At 43.7% G+C, this 21,140-nt stretch overlaps 1 protein-coding gene across 1 annotated transcript in view; it reads right to left on the bottom strand.

The window, feature by feature from the left end:
* Positions 1–21,140, bottom strand: part of arid2 (AT-rich interactive domain 2) — a 120,619-nt gene that overhangs the window by 19,053 nt on the left and 80,426 nt on the right. The window contains exons 11-14 of the mRNA XM_070900238.1: positions 11,089–11,259; positions 7,399–7,471; positions 2,554–2,688; positions 1,830–2,011 (exon numbers count right to left, since the gene is read on the bottom strand). Of these exons, the coding sequence (XP_070756339.1) occupies positions 1,830–2,011; positions 2,554–2,688; positions 7,399–7,471; positions 11,089–11,259 (561 nt within the window). The remainder of the gene's footprint in view (positions 1–1,829; positions 2,012–2,553; positions 2,689–7,398; positions 7,472–11,088; positions 11,260–21,140) is intronic.

Below are 21,140 nucleotides of genomic sequence, written 5' to 3'. Positions count from 1 at the left end.
ACATTGGCTTCTGATTAAGCAATCCCTCAATTTCAAAATTCTCGTTATTTTTAAATCCTTCCATGGTCTCGCCCCTCCCTATCTCTAATCTCCTAGCCGCACAGCCCCCCAAGATGTCTGCACTCCTCTAATTCTGCCCTCCTGACCATCCCTGATTATAATTGCTCAACCATTGGTGGCCGTGCCTTTTGTTGCCCCAAGCTCTGGAACTCCCTGCTTAAACCTCTCCACCTCTCCGCCTCTCTTTTCTTCTTCAAGAGGCTCCTGAAAACCTACCTCTTTCCTGCACTAATTTCTATTTATGCGGCTCAGTATCAGATTTTTTTATCGCATAATACTCCTTTGAAGTGCCTTGGGGTGTTTCATTACGTTAAAGGTATATAAATACAAGTTGTTGTTGCTGTAGTCAGAAACCTTCATTTCCTCAGATAGCAGGGGCGTCCAACTATCATCATCTCTGGGTTAAGATTGTGGGGGGGCTTGGGGTAGCCATGCTTTCCACCTCTGATCTATCCAGTGAAATCTGCTGGAGTTTCATGCATGAATGTTTAGTAAGAATCATGCTTGGCTGTGATGTCTTCCACAGTCCAATAGCCTGTTAAGGCACATACATGTAGATGACACTTGGGTCACATACTGGAGGGTGACTGCCAGCTGTGAATCCATTACCCAGCAAGTGTCAATGCTTTTGGAATAGAGGAGAACATTGAAAAAAGTAAAACCCATCTCCATCTCCTGAAATAATTCCTCTATCTCCATGTCAGAAGGTTTTAACATCTTGATGTCAATGAGAGGAGAGCAATATTTCTGAATGCTGTCATTGAGAGGAAATCCATGAAGTTATGCCAGAAGCAAAATTGACAGGTAAGTTACTCAGTCTTGTCACTTTCTTCTGGTGCTAAATCAAGATAGCTATTTAGAGAACAGTCAAGAGGACAGATGCCTGAAGGAGAGACAGTGCAAGCCAAAAATACATGGTTGCCACTATTGTAAACGCTTGGGAACACTTTCCACAATGCTTGAAAGCTAACAAGGAAAGGGAAATGAAAATACTTTAAATGATATAAATAAAATTGAGGCATCCGATAACTGTTTGCAAAAAGCACCACAACAAACCAACCAGTAAAGATTTCACACAAGAATGACTCTCTGTGCCAACAAAGAGAACAGGAAATGGTGCATCAGCCAAGGGGAGGTGCCTTATATAGTGCAAGGCGGCCCAGTCTTGTAGATCCACCCTTACTTTTCCATCCACCATTTTTAGTCACTACTCCAAAACTCTCCCTTCCTGGTTTGGCATTTATTTTTGTGTATGGAGCACTTTGGGACTCCCCAACACCCTACATTAAAGGTGCTATAAAAATGGAAGTCGCTGGTGAAGATGGCTTCTTACCTTCTTAATGGAAAAAACATCCGTAGTAATTCTCATTGTACCACGGGTGTAAATCCAGGTTGCCAACACAGAAACCTATATGTTGGATTTAGCTCTTGGAACTGTCTTATACAGAACTGTTCATACTCTTATCTGGTATATTTTCACATATGGGTACATTAAAGTTTTACAGTTGTTAAATTCAAACATTGTCAAATTTTTCACACAGCAAACTATCTTGTGCTTTTATTATGAAGATGAAACTACAGAACATGTTATCTGATATTTAGCATTTAGATTTTTTGAAGTAAGACAAAGTAGCAACTTCAGGGCATTGAAGCACAATATTGACTTTGTTCAAAATGTCTGTAGGAATGCCTGAATGTCGCATTTTTTTGCTGATCGATCTGATCCGTTAAGTATTCACTTTTATTTTCATTAATAAGCAACTTCTTACCTGAAGGAGGTGGGCTCTGTGCTAGCTCTGGCATAATGGAGTGAACAGTTGCTGACTGTTGGTAGTGTGTCTGTATGGGAAGTGGTGTCGCCCTTCTTTGGATCCCTACTATGTGTATTTGCGCTTGCCCATTATTATTGGGATCTTCTATTCGTTTCACTGTATGGGTTGGAAATAGAGTCCTTGCAGACAAGACAAAAGAAAACATGTCAAGTTCCATTAAGCAACCAATTTAGTGTTTTAACAAAAACTATTCAGACCAAACAATGTAACTATTATATGATAGATTGGTAATTGGGTATTTTGAGATGCTGTAACACAGATTTCTTTCAGGTCAATTTTTTGCAGGGGCAAGTAATAAAAACAAAAATCAGGCAAGTATATTAAGAGACAGACACGGGTTTCTACGAAAACTTAAAAGTGAGCAGGAGAGGCTAAGTTTCCCTATGGAGAGTCTACCGAAAGCTATTGTGCTCTTGCTCACGGTCATTTTAGAATTAGAAGCTACCTGCCAGACCATGGAGATTCAGTTGGCAAATTACAGAAATAAGTCTTACATCCTGAGAATAAAACAAGATTGTAAGTGTCACTGGCAATGTCAACATTTTACTGCCCATCCCTAGTTTCCCATACCCTCCAAAAAAAAAAACTAACCAAGACATGTGAAACAGGTCAATGGGGGGGAAAAATACAGTTTTCTCCTTGTTCAATTATTTTGACTTACCTGAGACATTTGTTAAATCCTGTTGATGTTAGAATTCCACCTCGAGCCAATTTACTGCACACAGAAAGATACTCAGAGTACAGGTCCATTCGCGAGATGGAGCCTTCTAAGTAGGTCTCAAAATGTGCATTTAACCTGAATAAGCAAGAGACCTGATTTCAGCAAAAAATGTTACGGACTAGAATTATGCGAGGAACCACATTCTAACTGTGGCAGTGAAGGTAGCTCTGAAAAAATTGATTGCAATAGTAATTATTTTCTTAACTTGCCGCAGCTTCATTAGTGTTATATACCAAAGTTTAGTAGTAAAAGAAGCCCTTTCATTTAGGCTCTATAACTTTGGCAATGTTGCCACAAAAGATTGACCTACCAATTAAATTTCCTGAATAAACTCCATTTGAGAAACAGGAAAAAAAAAGTGTTGAGTAATTTAAAGACTCCACTGCTAAAAATTAGTATTTCATATTTTATCCACTTTTAGGAGGGCTATTTTTGAACAATTGGGTATTGAGGACCTTTAGACAGTTGGGCAGCAGTATTGGTATATGTATTGAGTGAGCACTTATATTCCAATGCACATCTTAACTTACTGCCAACAATAAATTAAGACAGAAAATCAAATATTAGTTAAACTAGTGAGTGGAAATGAACTAAGTTTGTGGTTAATGGTGACCTCCAGGATGTTGATGGTGGGGGACTCAGTCGAAAGTCAAAGAGAAGTGGTTAGGCTTTCTCTTGTTGAAGATGGTCATCGGGTGGCACTTTTGTATCCTATAGTGCAACAACTATGGGTAAGCCATTAAGCAAAAGGCAAATAACTCAGTGATGGTGGAATGTATACTACACCACTGTAACATAGCTGATAGTTAGCCAAAGTGTATTATGAAGGCTCACTCTACATGTTCTGTGATCTCATCCTGGATCTTAGTCAATCATGTTCCCACTGTGCTTATCTTCCAGATTGCTCTATAGAAAATCGACACATTTGCAAAGCATTTCTAATTAGTCACTGGATGTGACAACTTCCCAGAATCTTGCCCTTTGGTAGTCTGTCCACTCAGTCTATGCTGCAATGCCATTGCCTAAGACTTGCTTCTGTAGAAGATACCTGTCTACAGATCATAGTGCAAGTGGTCCTTACCTAAATGAGCTTCATGGTCACTTTTACTGATACCAGCTTTTTAAAAACTGAATGCAAATACTCAAAATGCCACAAACTTACATTCTCAGTATTATTAGTCCAGACTTCTGGATTACTAGTCCAGTTACATAACCACTATGCTACCAAACCCCTGAATTAAATGATGTAACCATAGAATAAGATAGTTGCAGCATGAAAGATATCACAAAGAGGGCTTGAAGCAAAGAGGGCTTGTTTTATGTTCTACATCAAGCAACAGCATGGGAGAAAATAATCATTTTTAAACTGGCGGCAGATTGATAGAAATTACTGCAATCCTGAGCAATATGGCTTTGTAACTTTTCAGCTCAATAATGACAATGTATAAACAAACAATATTAGTAATAACATTACAGTAATAAAACGAATCCTGATATTTGAGTAATACATTAAACCTAGATATTTGGAATATCCAAGTAACCAAAAAAAAAATCAAATACAAAATCTGCTAAGCCCATTAACCATTTCCCCTCGCTCCTTTCTCATTCCTTTCATCCTACTTTATTTTAACTTTAATTGTACTTTGTCAACCTAATCTGACATTGTCTAATTTCTCTACATTATATTTATTTGAAAAACAAAAACTTTCTGCATCCTTCCAGTTCCACCCATCATTTTTGGAGATAGAAGCAACTTTTAAAAATAATGGGTTCGATGGGCTAAAGAATGGCCTAAAAGACCAGCTTTTCAGTCCATTAAAAGGCAAAAAAATTAAATTGACCATTACACCGTGACCATTTAAATCTTTGACATGCTATTATCCATCAAAATAGAAAAGAATTGCCAATATCTAAAAGTAAACTTGGAAATGTCCTCGAGAAGAAGAGTATGCCCAGATTAATAGATTCACCCAAGATATGCAAAAGACTAATGCATAATGGCTTTATGCACCTTAATTTTGCATGCACATTTTATACATGTTGTTATGCAATTGTTTTATTTTTGAAGAATAAATTTTGGTCAATCTTTGTGCTCCATCAAGGCCAAGAATCTTAGCCATAGAAATTGAACACCTTCCCATTTCCAGCACGAAACATTAAGGGGAGGAAATTGATGAAAAGCCAAGTTCTGCCCATTTGTCGGGGGGACTGGGGGCGAGAGAGACTGGGGGCGAGAGACACTGGGGGCGAGAGAGACTGGGGGCGAGAGAGACTGGGGGCGAGAGAGACTGGGGGCGAGAGAGACTTGGGGCGAGAGAGACTGGGGGGAGGGGGGGCGAGAGAGACTTGGGGCGAGAGAGACTGGGGGGAGGGGGGGCGAGAGAGACTGGGGGCGAGAGAGACTGGGGGCGAGAGAGACTGGGGGGAGGGGGGGGCGAGAGAGACTGGGGGGAGGGGGGCGAGAGAGACTGGGGGGAGGGGGGCGAGAGAGACTGGGGGGAGGGGGGCGAGAGAGACTGGGGGGAGGGGGGTGAGAGAGACTGGGGGGAGGGGGGCGAGAGAGACTGGGGGGAGGGGGGCGAGAGAGACTGGGGGGAGGGGGGCGAGAGAGACTGGGGGGAGGGGGGCGAGAGAGACTGGGGGGAGGGGGGCGAGAGAGACTGGGGGGAGGGGGGCGAGAGAGACTGGGGGGAGGGGGGCGAGAGAGACTGGGGGGAGGGGGGCGAGAGAGACTGGGGGGAGGGGGGCGAGAGAGACTGGGGGGAGGGGGGCGAGAGAGACTGGGGGGAGGGGGGCGAGAGAGACTGAGGGGAGGGGGGCGAGAGAGACTGGGGGGAGGGGGGCGAGAGAGACTGGGGGGAGGGGGGCGAGAGAGACTGGGGGGAGGGGGGCGAGAGAGACTGGGGGGAGGGGGGCGAGAGAGACTGGGGGGAGGGGGGCGAGAGAGACTGGGGGGAGGGGGGCGAGAGAGACTGGGGGGAGGGGGGCGAGAGAGACTGGGGGGAGGGGGGCGAGAGAGACTGGGGGGAGGGGGGCGAGAGAGACTGGGGGGAGGGGGGGCGAGAGAGACTGGGGGGAGGGGGGCGAGAGAGACTGGGGGGAGGGGGGCGAGAGAGACTGGGGGGAGGGGGGCGAGAGAGACTGGGGGGAGGGGGGCGAGAGAGACTGGGGGGAGGGGGGCGAGAGAGACTGGGGGGAGGGGGGCGAGAGAGACTGGGGGGAGGGGGGGCGAGAGAGACTGGGGAGAGGGGGGCGAGAGAGACTGGGGAGAGGGGGGGCGAGAGAGACTGGAGAGAGGGGGGGCGAGAGAGACTGGGGGGTGGGGGGCGAGAGAGACTGGGGGGTGGGGTTGCGAGAGAGACTGGGGGGTGGGGGGGCGAGAGAGACTGGGGGGAGGGGGGGCGAGAGAGACTGGGGGGAGGGGGCGAGAGAGACTGGGGGGAGGGGGCGAGAGAGACTGGGGGGAGGGGGGCGAGAGAGACTGGGGGGAGGGGGGCGAGAGAGACTGGGGGGAGGGGGGCGAGAGAGACTGGGGGGAGGGGGGCGAGAGAGACTGGGGGGAGGGGGGCGAGAGAGACTGGGGGGAGGGGGGCGAGAGAGACTGGGGGGAGGGGGGCGAGAGAGACTGGGGGGAGGGGGGAGAGAGAGACTGGGGGGAGGGGGGTGAGAGAGACTGGGGGGAGGGGGGTGTGAGAGAGAGAGACTAATAAAAATTTTATTATAATTCATTAATAAAGGAGGGATTATTAGACCATTTATAAAATAAGATCACTCTTGTGAACACACACACACAATTTCCAGACTCAGTAGTTATGTTGCTGTTCAAATTGTGTTATTGGTTAACACTAGAAAATATTAGAAAACCAATCCATTAAAAAATAAATCAAACCGTGGAGAACTGTAAAGATCTGTGTAATATCAAACATGCCACACTTCTGTGAAACAATTATACTGGTCAGCTCTATGTCCATACCACCCACTGAAGATGCACTAAACAGCATCTTCTCCAGGACAGTATACAGTTCTGGCAGTATGTCATGAAACTTGCACTTTTGGGTGGTATGTGAGCAGTTCGATATGGGCGGGCAGTGTGCATACTGCCCGGCGCGATGTCACTCATGAATCTTCCGCTGAGCGCTATGTACCTGTTTTTTGGCGAAACTTGTATTTTTCAGCGGTGATGGACAGTATGTCAATGAATTGCAGCCCAAAAATCTTTAGTCTAGACCAGTGACCATTTTTTTTTAAATTCATAAATTTTTTGAAATACTATGATGCACAATTTAGATCGCCATGGGTTCTTAAAGTGATACAACATTTCATAAGTCAAGATTATTCAGGGTGTGTAGTATAACAGAAAATAGTAAAAATACAAATATGCTTTATGACATGAAATTCTTAAGAGTCCGATTTCATTCAAAATTAAATTCCAGTTGCTGTATCCATCATATCAAGTCTTCCATGCCTCCAGCCACTGTGAACACCATTAACAAAGAACCAAATATGCTGGCTAATATTTTCTTAATGTTACGTGGATCAGCTAAAGAATTGTGCAATAAAAAGTTACTCTACTGTATTTTTTAATAACTTAATACATTTTAAATTACATTCCAGAAGAGCCTATTTTTAAAGCAATGCTGAAACTGCTACGAGCTAAAAAGCAGTACCAAAACACTTTCTATTTAGACTGTGTAGTGTTCAAAGGTTTTAGACTTGTTTCTAATCACTATAATTAAAATACACAATAATAATGATCCTGCATTTGCCTTGAGTATTTATACTTACCACTGGCAGCCAAATTTTTCACCGTCAACTTCTATTCCTGGTGGGGTTAGCATTGCAGGACCAACTCTCGCTGCTGTGCAAGTGAGTAAGAACAAAAGATCAATGACATGGGATGGGGAGGGGGGATACCATGATATATAATGAAGTCATATGGAGCAGTTTGTTTCTCTTTTAAAGAATAATTTGAGCATTTGTTTTATAAATAGCTATTTACACTTGTATTTATTTTATTCATAAACTTTCAAACTACAATATAAAAGGGAAATTAGTCCTCATTGTAAGTTCTGTTCTCCAAACACAACTTTGCATATAAACACTTGGGTTTACCTGATTGTATGCATGATGGTAGATATTTTCAAATGTACCCACATGCTCTTATGTGACCTTCTGCATAGTAAGTGGCGCTCGTTCCTATCAATGCTGGAAAAGGGTTTGAAATTACCCATCGAGGTGATGTTAAGTCTCAGCACCAACAGGTGGCGCCACAATCTAGTGGGATAAAGGTTCTCAGTTCCTGAGATCATCTGGCCAATGTGGGAAGGTGAGGTACAGGGACCAGAAGCGATTAAAAAAAAAAAAAATCAGAAGCAGTCCTTTGGTTGCAAGCTCAATGCTACCTGCTCAGAATAGCACTGGCAAAACAATGCGATCAGGTCAGCCATCACTCTTTTCAGCTGCAGTTGATACTTGGCCCAGGTCCAGATAGAAGAAGGATTTCAAGGCCTCAAAAAAGGTTACTCGTCCACACCATGTAAAATTAGCTTTCTCTTACCAAAAACTATTGCTTGAACATTAACAAAATTAAATAAAATATAATTCTAAAAGGGAATAAAATACACCTTTGGCAGCTAGTTGGTGGTGAGGGTAGAGCTGAAACAAGCCACAAAACAAATCAGTAAGAAAGCAGAGGAAGAAACGAAGATTGGAGATGAAGGGATAGACAATGATGTTACTTGTAAACTGTCCAGTGCTTTGCTTTTCAGCTTGCCAAAGATAGAAAGCAAGTTGCTCCATCATAGCTGGCAACTGTTTTTTTTTCAGCTTGATCACCTGTTAAAGCAATACCTGACCCCATTTCCCTTGCCACTGGCCTCCCCCTCATCCCCACCCACTCATTCCACTGACAGTATCAACATTTTTTGCCAAGAGTGGATCAATAGGTTTGTGCCAGAAAGCCATTCTTTGGAGAACAGAAATTACAGTGGGCAACTTCCATTTCTCCTTCAAAAGCAGGTCTTCCATCCATGGAAGCTTCAAAAAGGTAGATCAACAGGGACAGAGAAGAAGTGCACATCTAAAAATCAAAGTATACAGCAACCACAGTGAACAAATCCCTACTGCCTAGGTTAAAGCTACAATGCTTCTAAATTTTGTCATAAGTTTATATTTTCTCCCCTTACACTTTTTCAGGTCTCCCCACGCCACAGACCATTCTCCAAGTCACGAAGAAGTGCATGAACATGGCCCCGGGGAAAACATCCCTCCAAATTTTCCTTCCTCTCTGTGAGAATATGCCTGGTCTCTGCTGTTGAACAAAGAAAGATGGCAGTCATTTTCCAGCAGCCGTACCATGTTCACGTTGGTTAGGAATAAAGGCCAAATGACTAGCCTGGGTTGGAGTCAAATCATTTGTTGGAAGGTTAAAAATTCCAGATTGCAAAGGAGGTTGACAAACAAATTTAGAGAATATCTAGGGACTGAACCTTAATTAACCAGTTGTCTAAATTACATTTACTAGCTGCTGCCCAAAATAGCCTGATATCACAGTGGTATTTTGTGAACATAATTTTGGCCAACAGCCATCAACTTTGTACTACTAACAGTTTTATGATAGAGGTGCTGATAGTGCAAAGAAATGTAGAAATACCCATCAGGTAAATCTAGAGTCTAGCCAGTTACTTGATAGCTTTGATGTCTTTGCCTATAATGGATTATTTTAAATTTAGTTCGTCTAAGGCATTACTTTCATCTCCTTCGGCTGGAACCCATGGCAGACATGTCCAGAACTTTACTGTTAGCACTCTTCTAAGGCAAAACAACCTGGTAAGGACATGGAATGATTTGAAGATCCTGCTGTTTACTTGGCTTGTAACAAGTGAAATGATCAAGTCTACTTGGAACCATCAGCAGCACAAAGTTATGACTATAAAAGAAAGACAGAATTCTTAAGCAGAGAAGGATGAAATGTTAGAAAGAAGAAAATGGGCAATATGGGTTGAAGATCTAAGCCAACAGTGAGGAAATAACCCATACCATGCAGGGGGTCCTGTGAGGAAGAACAATTGCAACTTTCAAATCATTCAATGTTGTACATGTACAGTTAGGGAGACCCAAGTGTTTGTATGTGGAAGATATAATCTGAAAAGAAAACTTTAAAATAAAAAAGCATGGAAACAAAATAGTTCACATGAGATTTACAAATGTCACACAGGCAAAATTCTTGTGATTTTATTACATGAAGGGAAAGGGTACAGTGAGTACAAAGTACTTCCCAATTTAATATTTAAAAACTGAAGCCTTTTACCCATCAGGATATCATAAATTCAGTCAAATATTTTCTCTCCCGTGGTGATGATTGTAGGTCAATTGGATTCCAAGCTGATCCACATTGACATGGTTTGTGGAGACAGTCCACTTCCATGTCAGATCACTGCTGGATAATGAAACACTTTTAGCTTTAGGGCATCCTCTGAATCGAGCACAATTGGACACAGGGTCTGTCAAGTTGTGCTAAACTAAAAGCAGTTCTGTGCTATAGGCCTGATGCTACTAGGAAGAGGTTGAGTCCAAACTTAATTCTTGCAAGATCCATATAGCCAAGAGAGAGGAGACTCTGTATCTGACTCTTCTCCCCATTGCAGAATTTAAATTGTTTTTTCATAATGCTTCAAAACATGAAATAGTTACAAAGATTTGAACATTCATTTTATTCCTTATCTTTTGTCCTTATTTAAAGAAAATCTCACCATCAAGATCCCTTTTAATAATCAAACAAATGTAAAGCACAATGACTAACAAGCGTTAGTTTGTTTGACTGTTTTTTAAAGTTTGTTAATTGTTTGCAAATTTTTGTTTAAGAAGGGAATACTAACAATACCAGCAGGGATACTAGCACAGATAGGGTTCGAGTCGTACAGCTTAAGGGAGCTGAATTAACTTCTGCATCATCCCTGGGGTTATGACTATGTTCACTAAAGTTACTTCTATTCTATACCTCCAGTACTATCAGCAGTCACTGCATTTTAAATCCCCCCCACCTGCAATTTTCTCCCCTCCTGACACAGGTTCTACAGATGCTTGTAGGCTGTAAGCAATGTTTCCCTAATTTTTTATTTGAGGTGCGCAACCCCTTTAAGGAGCTCTGTGGTCTAGTCTCCTGCGCAAAACTTAACACTAGAAAAGCCGGTCCTGGGCTACGCAGCAGCGCAGCATAAAGGAAACATTGGCTGTAAGTGGCCACTCGCTATGTGCGAGCTGGCAGATTATTTGGCTGCAAGGAGACATCATAGGAAATCTGATACTGCCCTCATCGGATATCCATACCTGCACATTTTCCAACATGAAACCAAAAAAGAAAATCAAGATCACCGATGAACGACAGAATATTCATCCATATTGTTTGATTTTTAAGAGGGTTTGGGATTTCAGTTTCTAGCATTTGAAATCTTCTCGACACTACCAGTCACATACCTGAAGCTGGTGTGATGTGGGTTGGTATTTGTTGCAAGTGCTCCATTGCTTGTGGTCTGATCTCAGAGATTACTTTGTGGTTGGAACTTTGATATTCAATTAGTTTCACTGCAGTAGGTGTATCACACCCAAATGACTGGATATCCACCGAAACAAGACACACTAACATATCTGATAGGAAAAAAGAAATTGCTTACCAAAGTTGTCCCAAACTAAATTGGAATATGATTTTAGCAAATGTTTTCTAATTTTAAATGGCCAAGTGTTGAATTAATGTTAAGTGTTCATTAATTCAGTTGGTCAATAAAGATAATGCACTCCACCATGTTAAATTGATATGACGACAAAGGAATAATATTGCATTTTTTTTTTTTTAAAGTGAAGCATTTCTGGAAAGGGTGAAACTCAATCACACTTATCATGGATATTACCCTAAAGTATTATTCCCAGAGACCTTGATATGTGGAATGTAAATCTTACAGCTGTGCTTGGATTTATCAAAGCCGGTCAGGTGTGGTTGGGCGAGGGGGGTGCGGGGGAGAAGGATCTCAAAAAGCCATTCTCATCATAGTAATCAGGTCCTGCTGGATTGTCATAACGGATTCAAGCAATTCCTTTACCTACCCACCAAAATTTATTTCTCGCAAGAAGATAGTTGAATCTCCATAAGAGCAATGCTCAAATCAGCCACGCAGAGAGTGAAGCAGAAAAACTGATTTTGGAAAATTGCCCAACTCATTTTAACAACTACCCAAAGTGTGGTCCTGGGTGAACAAACTGCCAAAGGCATGGTGGTGTGCTATTCTGACCGGCTTAGACCCTTGGTGGTAAATTCATCAGCTGAATCCTGCCATCCACTTGGACTTGTGATAGAATACGCAAAGTTCCGCTTCTGTCGGATGAATTTCCCACGTTGGGAAAAGACCTGAAGTACAACCATTAAGTCTAGTGTACCTGACACAGGATTCACTATGTCTCTGTGTGGACTATTTCAGGAACAGAGAAACTTTAGCTCAGGAAAATGAACTGTTTGAATACCAAGGCCAAGAGACTGTGTGGCACCACCTATCTAACTTTAAGACAACATTTTCATATACATCTTCAGCAAATGGTTTCTCTAGAACCTATCAAACAATGCTGTACTGTCGGGATATGTGGAATGAAGAATGTATTGTTTACTGGTGATGCTCTGGCTGTTTTAACTACCTTCACCAGATTTTAATCGTGGGAGATTTATTTGCAACATTTTGCTTTTTGAAGAAAAAAACCTTGCTTGTTCCAGCGCTTGTATGGACACTACATTATTTGTTATATCATGTATGATGATTTCTGGTACGGCTAATTTCTGACAGCTCTCATTGGAAGCCTTTCTCCCTTTCTTGTTTATTCTTCATTAGTTATACCACAATGTAATTAAAGAAAAGGTTATTTGACTCATTAACAAATCATGCACAATTTGATGATTTACACGACCCTTGAAACTCCAGAAGCAGGCAATTTCAAACTAAAATCCAAATGTGGCTTTGGATTTTCCTGACATTCAACTTCAATCCTTCCATCTCACTGGTGAACAATTTCTCCTTTTGATGGTTGTTCTTTCCATGCTACGAATTTGTACAGTAAGAGTAAGAGGAATCTCCTTTCTTTTCCCCCAGACACACTGACGATTATTAACTTCTATTTTGTGTTGACAGGCTAGGTTCATGTATCCAGCTAATTAGGCATCAATTTCATGAGCCTTCATTTTCTTTAAAATCCTCACATGCAGATCCCACAAAGCTAAATTCTGTGAAGAATTTTATTTCTCTCTATCAATACATGTCATTCTTCAAAAAGTTGCAAATTATGATCTTCCTTATTTTTGTAACATCAAAGGTTGTCTGGTCTCTTTTGGCAAGCTTTGGATCACCTATCCTAACCCTCCAACAAAGACTGGCATCTGCCCTTTTCTTCCCGTTCATGTTTTTGAATATGTTTTGAAACATATTTTTCCATGTTCAAGCAAATTGTTGTTGTTCCATTTCCTAACCAGTCTCAATCTATTTACCAGCCAGTTCTGTTCTTTGGTCCACGTCCCTTATTCTGCTCTTTTCTATCATGCTCTGACAGTTTTTGTACTAATTTCTCAAACCTGGCATGTTGAAACCTTTCTTCTACTCTGACCACCTCTCTGGGCCTATTCTTCACTGTGTCTCCCCTCTCCATCAACTTTTCTCACTTTCCCAACTTATTCTCCATTACCTAAATGAAAATCTTCAAAGTTCGATAAGCCTATAGAACAATGGACCAAATTAAAACATCAGAGCATTAATTAATTCCTAAAAAGACAGTAGCTATAATTCCTCAAAAATGCAAAACTTTGCTGAAGGACAACACAGGGAAAAAATAGCTAATGTAAATATATTTATACCACAGCTCAGTCCTTCATTCAAAAATACAAAATGTTCTGAAATGTGTCAATTTTAGGTAAAAACATGGCAATTCATCAATTATAATTAACACGAGTACCATTTAACTACGTAACTTGAACAGCCGAGCTTATTTTCCCCCCAGTATCATTTGGTACAAGAAGCATTTTTTTTCCTCTTAAACACACATTAGAAAGCTATGGCATGTTCATATGGGCTCATCTCTCCCCGTTTTAAATCCCCAAAAGATTTATTTAATTATTTTAACAAGTGCGTTTTCAGATATATGGGAGGTGGGAAGGCATATGAAAAGCAAATATCTCACAAATTAGATGCATCTGAACTCAGCTTAAGAAATAGGAGCAGGAGCCTGCGAGCCTGCTCTGCCATTCAATAAAATCATGGCTGATCATCGACCTCCACTCCATTTTCCCGCCCGATCTCCATATCACTTGGAGTCCAAAAATCTTGAATATACTCAAAGACTCTGCATCCACAGCCCTCTGGGATAGAGAATTCCAAAGATTCACAACCCTGAGTGAAGACATTCCTCCTCATCTCGGTCTTAAATGGCGCACCCCTTATCCTGAGACTACGTCCCTTCGTTCTAGATACTCCAGCCAGGGGAAACAACCTCTCAGTATCTATCCTGTCAATTCCCTTCAGAATCCTGTATGTTTCAATGACATCACCTCTCATTCTTCTAAACTCCAGAGAGTATAGGCCCATTCTACACAATCTATCATCATAGGACATCCCTCTCATCCCAGGAATCAATCTGGTGAACTTTTGTTGCACCGACACCAAGGCAAGTATATCCTTCCTTAGATAAGGAGACCAAAACTGTGCCCAGTACTTCACCAAGGCCCTGCACAATTGTAACAAGACTTCCTTATTCTTATACTCCAACCCCCTTGCAATAAAGGCCAACATGCCATTTGCCTTCCTTATTGCTTGCTATACCTGCATGCTAGCTTTCTGTGTTTCTTGCACAAGCACACCCAAATCTCTCTGAATACCAACATATAAAAGTTTCTCACCATTTAAAAAATATTCTGTTTTTCTAATCTTCCTACCAAAGTGAATAACCTCACATTTCCCTACATTATACTCCATCTGCCACCTTACTGCCCCACTCACTCACTCGCCTATCTATATCGCTTTGTAGACTCTGTTCTCCTCACAGCTTTGGAAAGTCAGCAAACTTGGATACATTGCACTCAGTTCCCTTCCCTAGATCATTAATATAAATTGTAAATAGCCGAGGCCCCAGCACTGATCCTTGTGGCTCCCCACTAATTACAGCCTGCCAACCTGAAAAAGACCGTACTCTATTTTCTGTCCGTTAACCAATCGTCTATCCACATTACTATATTACCCCCAATCCCATAAAAAAAGACCTGCATTTATATATTGCCTTTCACAACCACTGGGCGCCTTTAAGCACTTTACAGTCAATTAAGTACTTTTGAAGTGTAGTCATTGTTGTAAAGTCGGAAACACGGTAGCCAATTTGCGCACAGCAAGCTCCCACAAACAGCAATGTGATAATGACCAGTTTATCTGTTTTTGTTATGTTGATTGAGGGATAAATATTGGCCAGGACACCCAGGAATAGTTCTCCTTCGAAATAGTGCCATGGGATTTTTACATCCACCTGAACGCGCAGACGGAGCTCGGTTTAATGTCTCATCCGAAAGACAGCACCTCCGACAGTGCAGCACATCCTCAGCACTGCATTGGAATGTCAACCAAAATTTATGTGCTCAAAACCCACAACCTTCTGACTTGGAGGAGAGTGTATAATCTTATCTTGTGTAATAACCTTTTATGTGGCACATTATCGAATGCCTTTTGGAAATCCAAATATACTACATCCACTGGTTCCCCTTCATCTACCCTGCTAATTACATCCTCAAATACATTTATCAAACATGATTTCCCTTTCATAAAACCATGTTGACTCTGCCTAATCATGTTATGATTTTCTAAGTGCCCTGATATCACTTCCATAACAATGGATTCCAGCATTTCCCAGATGACTGATGTCAGGCTAACTGGCCTGTAGTTTCCTGTTTTCTCTCTCCCTCCTTTCTTGGACAACATTTGTTACCTTCCAATCCGCTGGGACCGTTCGAGAACCTAGGGAATTTTGGAAGATCAAAACCAATGCATCCACCATCTCTGCAGCCATCTCTTTTGGAACCCTAGGATGTAGGCCGTCAGGTCCAGGGGATTCGTTGGTTTTTAGTCCCATTAGTTTCTCTACTTATATTAATTATGTCAATTTCCTCGCCCTCATTAGACCCTTGGTTCCACATCATTTTTGGTATGCTTTGTCTCTTCTACTGTAACGACAGATACAAAATATGTATTTAACGTTTGTCATTTCCTTATTCCCCATAATAATTTTTCCTGCCTCAGCATCCAAGGGACCAACATTAACCTTTGCTACTCTCTTCCTTTTTACATATTTGTAGAAGCTCTTACAAACTGTTTTAATATTTCTTGCTCGTTTTCTGTCATATTCTATTTTTTCCCTCATCAATTTTTTGGTCATCCTTTGTTGGTTTCTGAAACTCTCCCAATCCTCAGGCTTACTTCTATTCTTCACAAGATTATACGCTTCTTCTTTTAATCTAATGCTATCCTTAACTTCTTTCGTTATCCATGGATGGATCACTTTTTCCGTGGAGTTTTGTTTCTCAATGGAATATATTTTTGTTGAGAATTATTCAATATTTCTTTAAATGCTAGCCACTGCTTATCTACCGCTATTGTGTTCCTAACACAGATGAGGCTGCACACAGGGAGATTAAAGTAACAGTGACCTCAGTCTTTATTAAGACACTCCAGAGTGAGGAACAGGCCTTAGGGGCCGGCTTATATACAGTGCTCCCAAGGGATGCTGGGATCCCTTGGGACTTCAGGGGATGAGCTCCCTGGTGGCTGAACATGGGAGTTCATGCTTTACAGATACACAACATCACTCCGCGCCCCAGTCCCCTACCAAAGTCAAAGTGAAAGCTATTTACAAGGTGAGGCAGTCGGGAGCCTTTCTTTCCCTGGTGGACCGCCTCGGTACAAATGTCTGTTCTGGTGTGCTGGCTGTGTCCTCGCTGGGCTGGCGTGTTGTTGGCCCTGCAGGGCCGCTAGGTGAGCCTGGCCTTGCTGGGCTGTTGGGCGTGATGGGTTTGATTTCCTGGTCCGGCGTGGTGTCATTGATCCTTTGAGTGTGTGTTGTAGGCTCGAAAAAGGTGGCGTCTGCTGTGGGTTGTTCAAGGCAGTCTGTGAACCGCAGCCTCGTTTGGTCGAGGTGCTTTCTGCAAATTTGTCCATTGTCTAGTTTGACTACAAACTCCCTATTCCCTTCTTTAGCTATCACCGTGCCCGCGATCCTCCACTTGGGACCATGTCCATAGTTTAGCACATGCACAGATCATTCAGATCAATTTCCCGTGACACAGTGGCGCAACCATAGTTTACATTTTGTTGCTGCCGCCTGTTCTTTACCTGATCATGCAAGTTGGGGTGAACCAGCGAGAGTTTGGTTTTAAGTGTCCTTTTCATGAGTAGCTCAGCCGGGGACACCCGTGTGAGCAAGTGGAGTCTCGTGCGATAGCTGAGCAGTATTCGGGACAGGCGGGTTTGGAGTGAGCCTTCTGTGAATCGTTTAAAGCTCTGTTTGATGGTTTGTACTGCCCGCTCTGCCTGACCATTGGAGGCTGGTTTAAATGGGGCCGAAGTGACATGTTTGATCCCATTGCGGGTCATGAATTCTTTAAATTCGGCACCGGTGAAACATGGCCTGGTGTCACTGACCAGTATGTCAGGCAGGCCATGGGTGGCAAACATGGCCCTTAGGCTTTCAATGGTGGCGGTGCTTCCCAACAATATTTCACGTTCAATCCATTTTGAAAAAGCATCCACCACCACCAGGAACATTTTACTGAGAAACGGGCCCGCATAGTCAACATGGATCCTCGACCATGGTCTGGAGGGCCAGGACCACAAACTTTGTGGTGCCTCTCTGGGCACGTTGCTCAACTGAGCACATACGCTGCATTGCCGTACACAGGACTCTAAGTCAGAGTCGATACCAGGCCACCACACGTGGGATCTGGCTATCGCTTTCATCATTACTATACCCAGGTGTGTGCTGTGGAGATCCGAGATGAACGTCTCCCTGCTCTTTTTTGGTAACACTATGCGGTTACCCCACAACAGGCAGTCAGTCTGCCTGAATGGACAGCTCGTCCTTTCGCCGCTGGAACGGCTTGATTGGCTCTTGCATTTTAACGGGGATGCTGGCTCAGCTCCCATGCAGCACACACTAGGGACAGCAGAGGATCTTGGCTGGTCCAAGTCCTAATCTGGCGGGCCGTGACAGGTGATTTATCATTTTCAAACGCTTCCATGACCATCTACGGGCTGCGCCACCATCAACAAGTTTGCAGGTTGCGCCATTTCCACCCCCGTGGTGGGCAATGGTAGCCGACTGAGAGCATCCGCACAGTTCTCGGTGCCTGGCCTGTGGCGGATGGTATAGTTATACGCTGATGGCGCGAGTGCCCACCTTTGTATGCAGGCTGAGGCATTAGTATTTATCTCCTTGTTTTCAGCGAACAGGGATGTGAGGGGCTTGTGATCGGTTCCAGCTCAAATTTGAGGCCAAACAGGTACTGATACATTTTCTTTACCCCGAACACACACGCCAATGCCTCTTTCTCAATCATGCTGTAGGCCCTCTTGGCCTTAGACAAGCTCCTGGAAGCATAGGTGACAGGTTGCAACTTCCCCACAACGTTAGCTTGTTGTAATACACACCCGACTCCGTACGACGACGCGTCATATGCTAGCACAAGTCTTTTCCATGGGTTATACAATATAAGCAGCTTGTTGGAGCATAAAATGTTTCTGGCTTTCTCAAAAGCAATTACTTGTTTTTTTCCCCATACCCAGTTCTCACCTTTGCGCAATAACACATGTAGGGGCACTAAATGGGTGTTTAACCCTGGTAGAAAGTTACCAAAATAGTTGAGGAGTCCCAGGAACGACCGCAGCTCCGTGACATTCTGTGGCCTGGGTGCGTTCCTGATAGACTCTGTCTTGGCGTCTGTGGGCCGAATGCCGACCGCCGCGATCTTTCTCCCCAAAAACTCCACTTCTGTTGCCATGAAGACGCATTTCGACCTCTTCAGCCGCAGCCCTACGCGATCCAGTCGCTGGAGGACCTCCTCCAGGTTTTGTAGGTGCTCGGCGGCGTCCCGACCCGTGACCAATATGTCGTCCTGAAAGACCACTCTGTGTGGTACTGACTTGAGTAGGCTCTCCATGTTTCTCTGGAAGATCGCTGCAGCCGACCGAATTCCAAACGGGCATCTGTTGTAGATGAACAGTCCCTTGTGCGTGTTGATGCAGGTGAGGCCCTTCGAAGATTCCTCCAGCTCCTGCGTCATGTAGGCCGAAGTCAGATCGAGCTTGGTGAACGTCTTGCCTCCTGCCAGCGTCGCAAATAGGTCATCTGCCTTAGGTAGTGGGTATTGTTCCTGTAGCGAGAAACGATTAATAGTTGCTTTATAATCCGCAAATCCTGACTGTGCCATCACTTTTGAATACTGGAACAATCGGGCTGGCCCACTTGCAGAATTCCACTGGGGAGATGATGCCCTCATGTTGCAGCCTGTCCAGCTCGATTTCCACTCTCTCCCTCATCACGTGAGGTACCGCTCGCGCCTTGTGGTGAATGGGTCGTGCCTCTGGGACCATGTGGATCCGCACCTTCGCCCCAGAAAAGTTTCCAATGCCTGGCTCAAAAAGGGAAGGAGATTTGTTAAGAACCTGGGTACATGAGGCCTCATCGACATGTGATAGCGCTCAGATGTCATCCCAGTTCCAGCGGATTTTGCCCAGCCAGCTCCTTCCAAGCAGTGTGCGGCCATCGCCCGGGACAATCCAGAGTGGCAGTTCGTGCACCGTGCCCTCGTAGGTGACCTTGACCATGGCGCTGCCCTGGACAGTGATAAGCTCTTTGGTGTACGTTCTCAGTTTCGTATGGATGGGGCTCAGGGCTGGTCTGAATGCCTTGTGGCACCACAGTCTCTCAAACATCTTTTTACTCATGATGGATTGGCTAGCGCCAGTGTCCAGTTCCATGGCTACGGGTAAGCCATTCAATTTTATGTTTAGCATTATAGGTGGACAGTTCGTCGAAAATGTGTGCACCGCGTGTACTTCAGCATCTGCCTCCTCTCTCTGAGGCTCGAAATTGCTTTGATCCACCATGGACCGATCTTCCTCTGCCACGTGGTGGTTAACAGGTTTTGCAGAGCTTGCAGCTCATTTGCAAGCTGGTTGGAGGTGCCCCATTGTTCCACAGCTCTTGCAAACATACCCTTTGAAGCGGCATGAATAGGCTGAATGGAAGCCTCCACAACGCCAACAAGGTATGAATTGCCTTGCATTCATCCTTTGTTGGGGACTCAGTCATCTGGGTCACCTGAGGCCTGCTGGCAGTTGCAGACTCGTGGGTTCTGCCCTGTACATTTTGCAAACACAGTTCCAGTTCATTTATGAACATTGCTAGCGCTTGTGTGCTGAGAGATTTGTTTGGTATTATCACTGATGGACATAAATGCCAGTGCTATCGCAATGGCCTTACTGAGGGTCGGTGTCTCTACAGTCAAAAGTTTTCGTAGGATGGTCTCGTAGCCAATGCCCAGTACAAAACGTCTCTGAGCATTTGCTCCAGGTAGCCATCAAACTCACATTGTCCTGCAAGTCGCCTTAGCTCGGCGACGTAGCTCGCCACTTCCTGACCTTCAGATCGCTGGCACATGTAGAACCGATACCTCGCCATCAGCACGCTCTCCCTTGGGTTAAGATGCTCCTGAACCAGTGTACTCAGCTCCTCATAAGACTTATCTGTGGGTTTCACCGGAGCCAGAAGATTCTTCATGAGGCTGTTGGTCGGTGCTCCGCAAACTGTGAGGAGGACTGCTCTCCTTTTTGTAGCGCTTCCTTCTCCGTCCAGTTTGTTGGCTACAAAGTACTGGTCTAGCCGTTCGACATAGGCTTCCCAGTCCTCACCCTCCAAGAACTTCTCCAGGATGCCCACAGTTTGCTGCATCTTTGCACTGGATTCGTATTCTCGTCACCAATTATTGTGTTCCTAACACAAATGAGGCTGCACACAGGGAGGTTAAAGTAACAGTAACCTCAGTCTTTAATAAGACACTCCAGAGTGAGGAACAGGCCTTAGGGACCGGCTTATATACAGTGCTCCCAAGGGATGTTGGGATCCCTTGGGACTTCAGGGGATGAGCTCCCTGGTGGCGGAACATGGGAGTGCATGCTTTACAGATACACAACAACCACCATATCTTTTAATCTATTTTTCTAATCTATCTTATCCAATTCGCCCCTCATACCTATGTAATTGGTTTTATTTAAGTTTAAGATTCAAGTTTCGGACTTAGGGTTTTCTCCAGGGAGAAGATGCCACATAAACACATCAATTAATTAATTTAGTACAAATGAACACATCGCCACAAGTAACTTTGCGATACTCAAAACTAGAATGGTGAAAGATCAAGCTCCAAGGATGTCTAAACAATGAAATTACCATCTTTACCTGAAACATTC

Source organism: Pristiophorus japonicus, chromosome 15 (assembly GCF_044704955.1).
Source record: "Pristiophorus japonicus isolate sPriJap1 chromosome 15, sPriJap1.hap1, whole genome shotgun sequence".
Lineage (NCBI taxonomy): Eukaryota > Metazoa > Chordata > Chondrichthyes > Pristiophoridae > Pristiophorus > Pristiophorus japonicus.
Note: the sequence above shows the minus strand (reverse complement) of the source record. Positions and strands in the feature narration are given on the sequence as shown.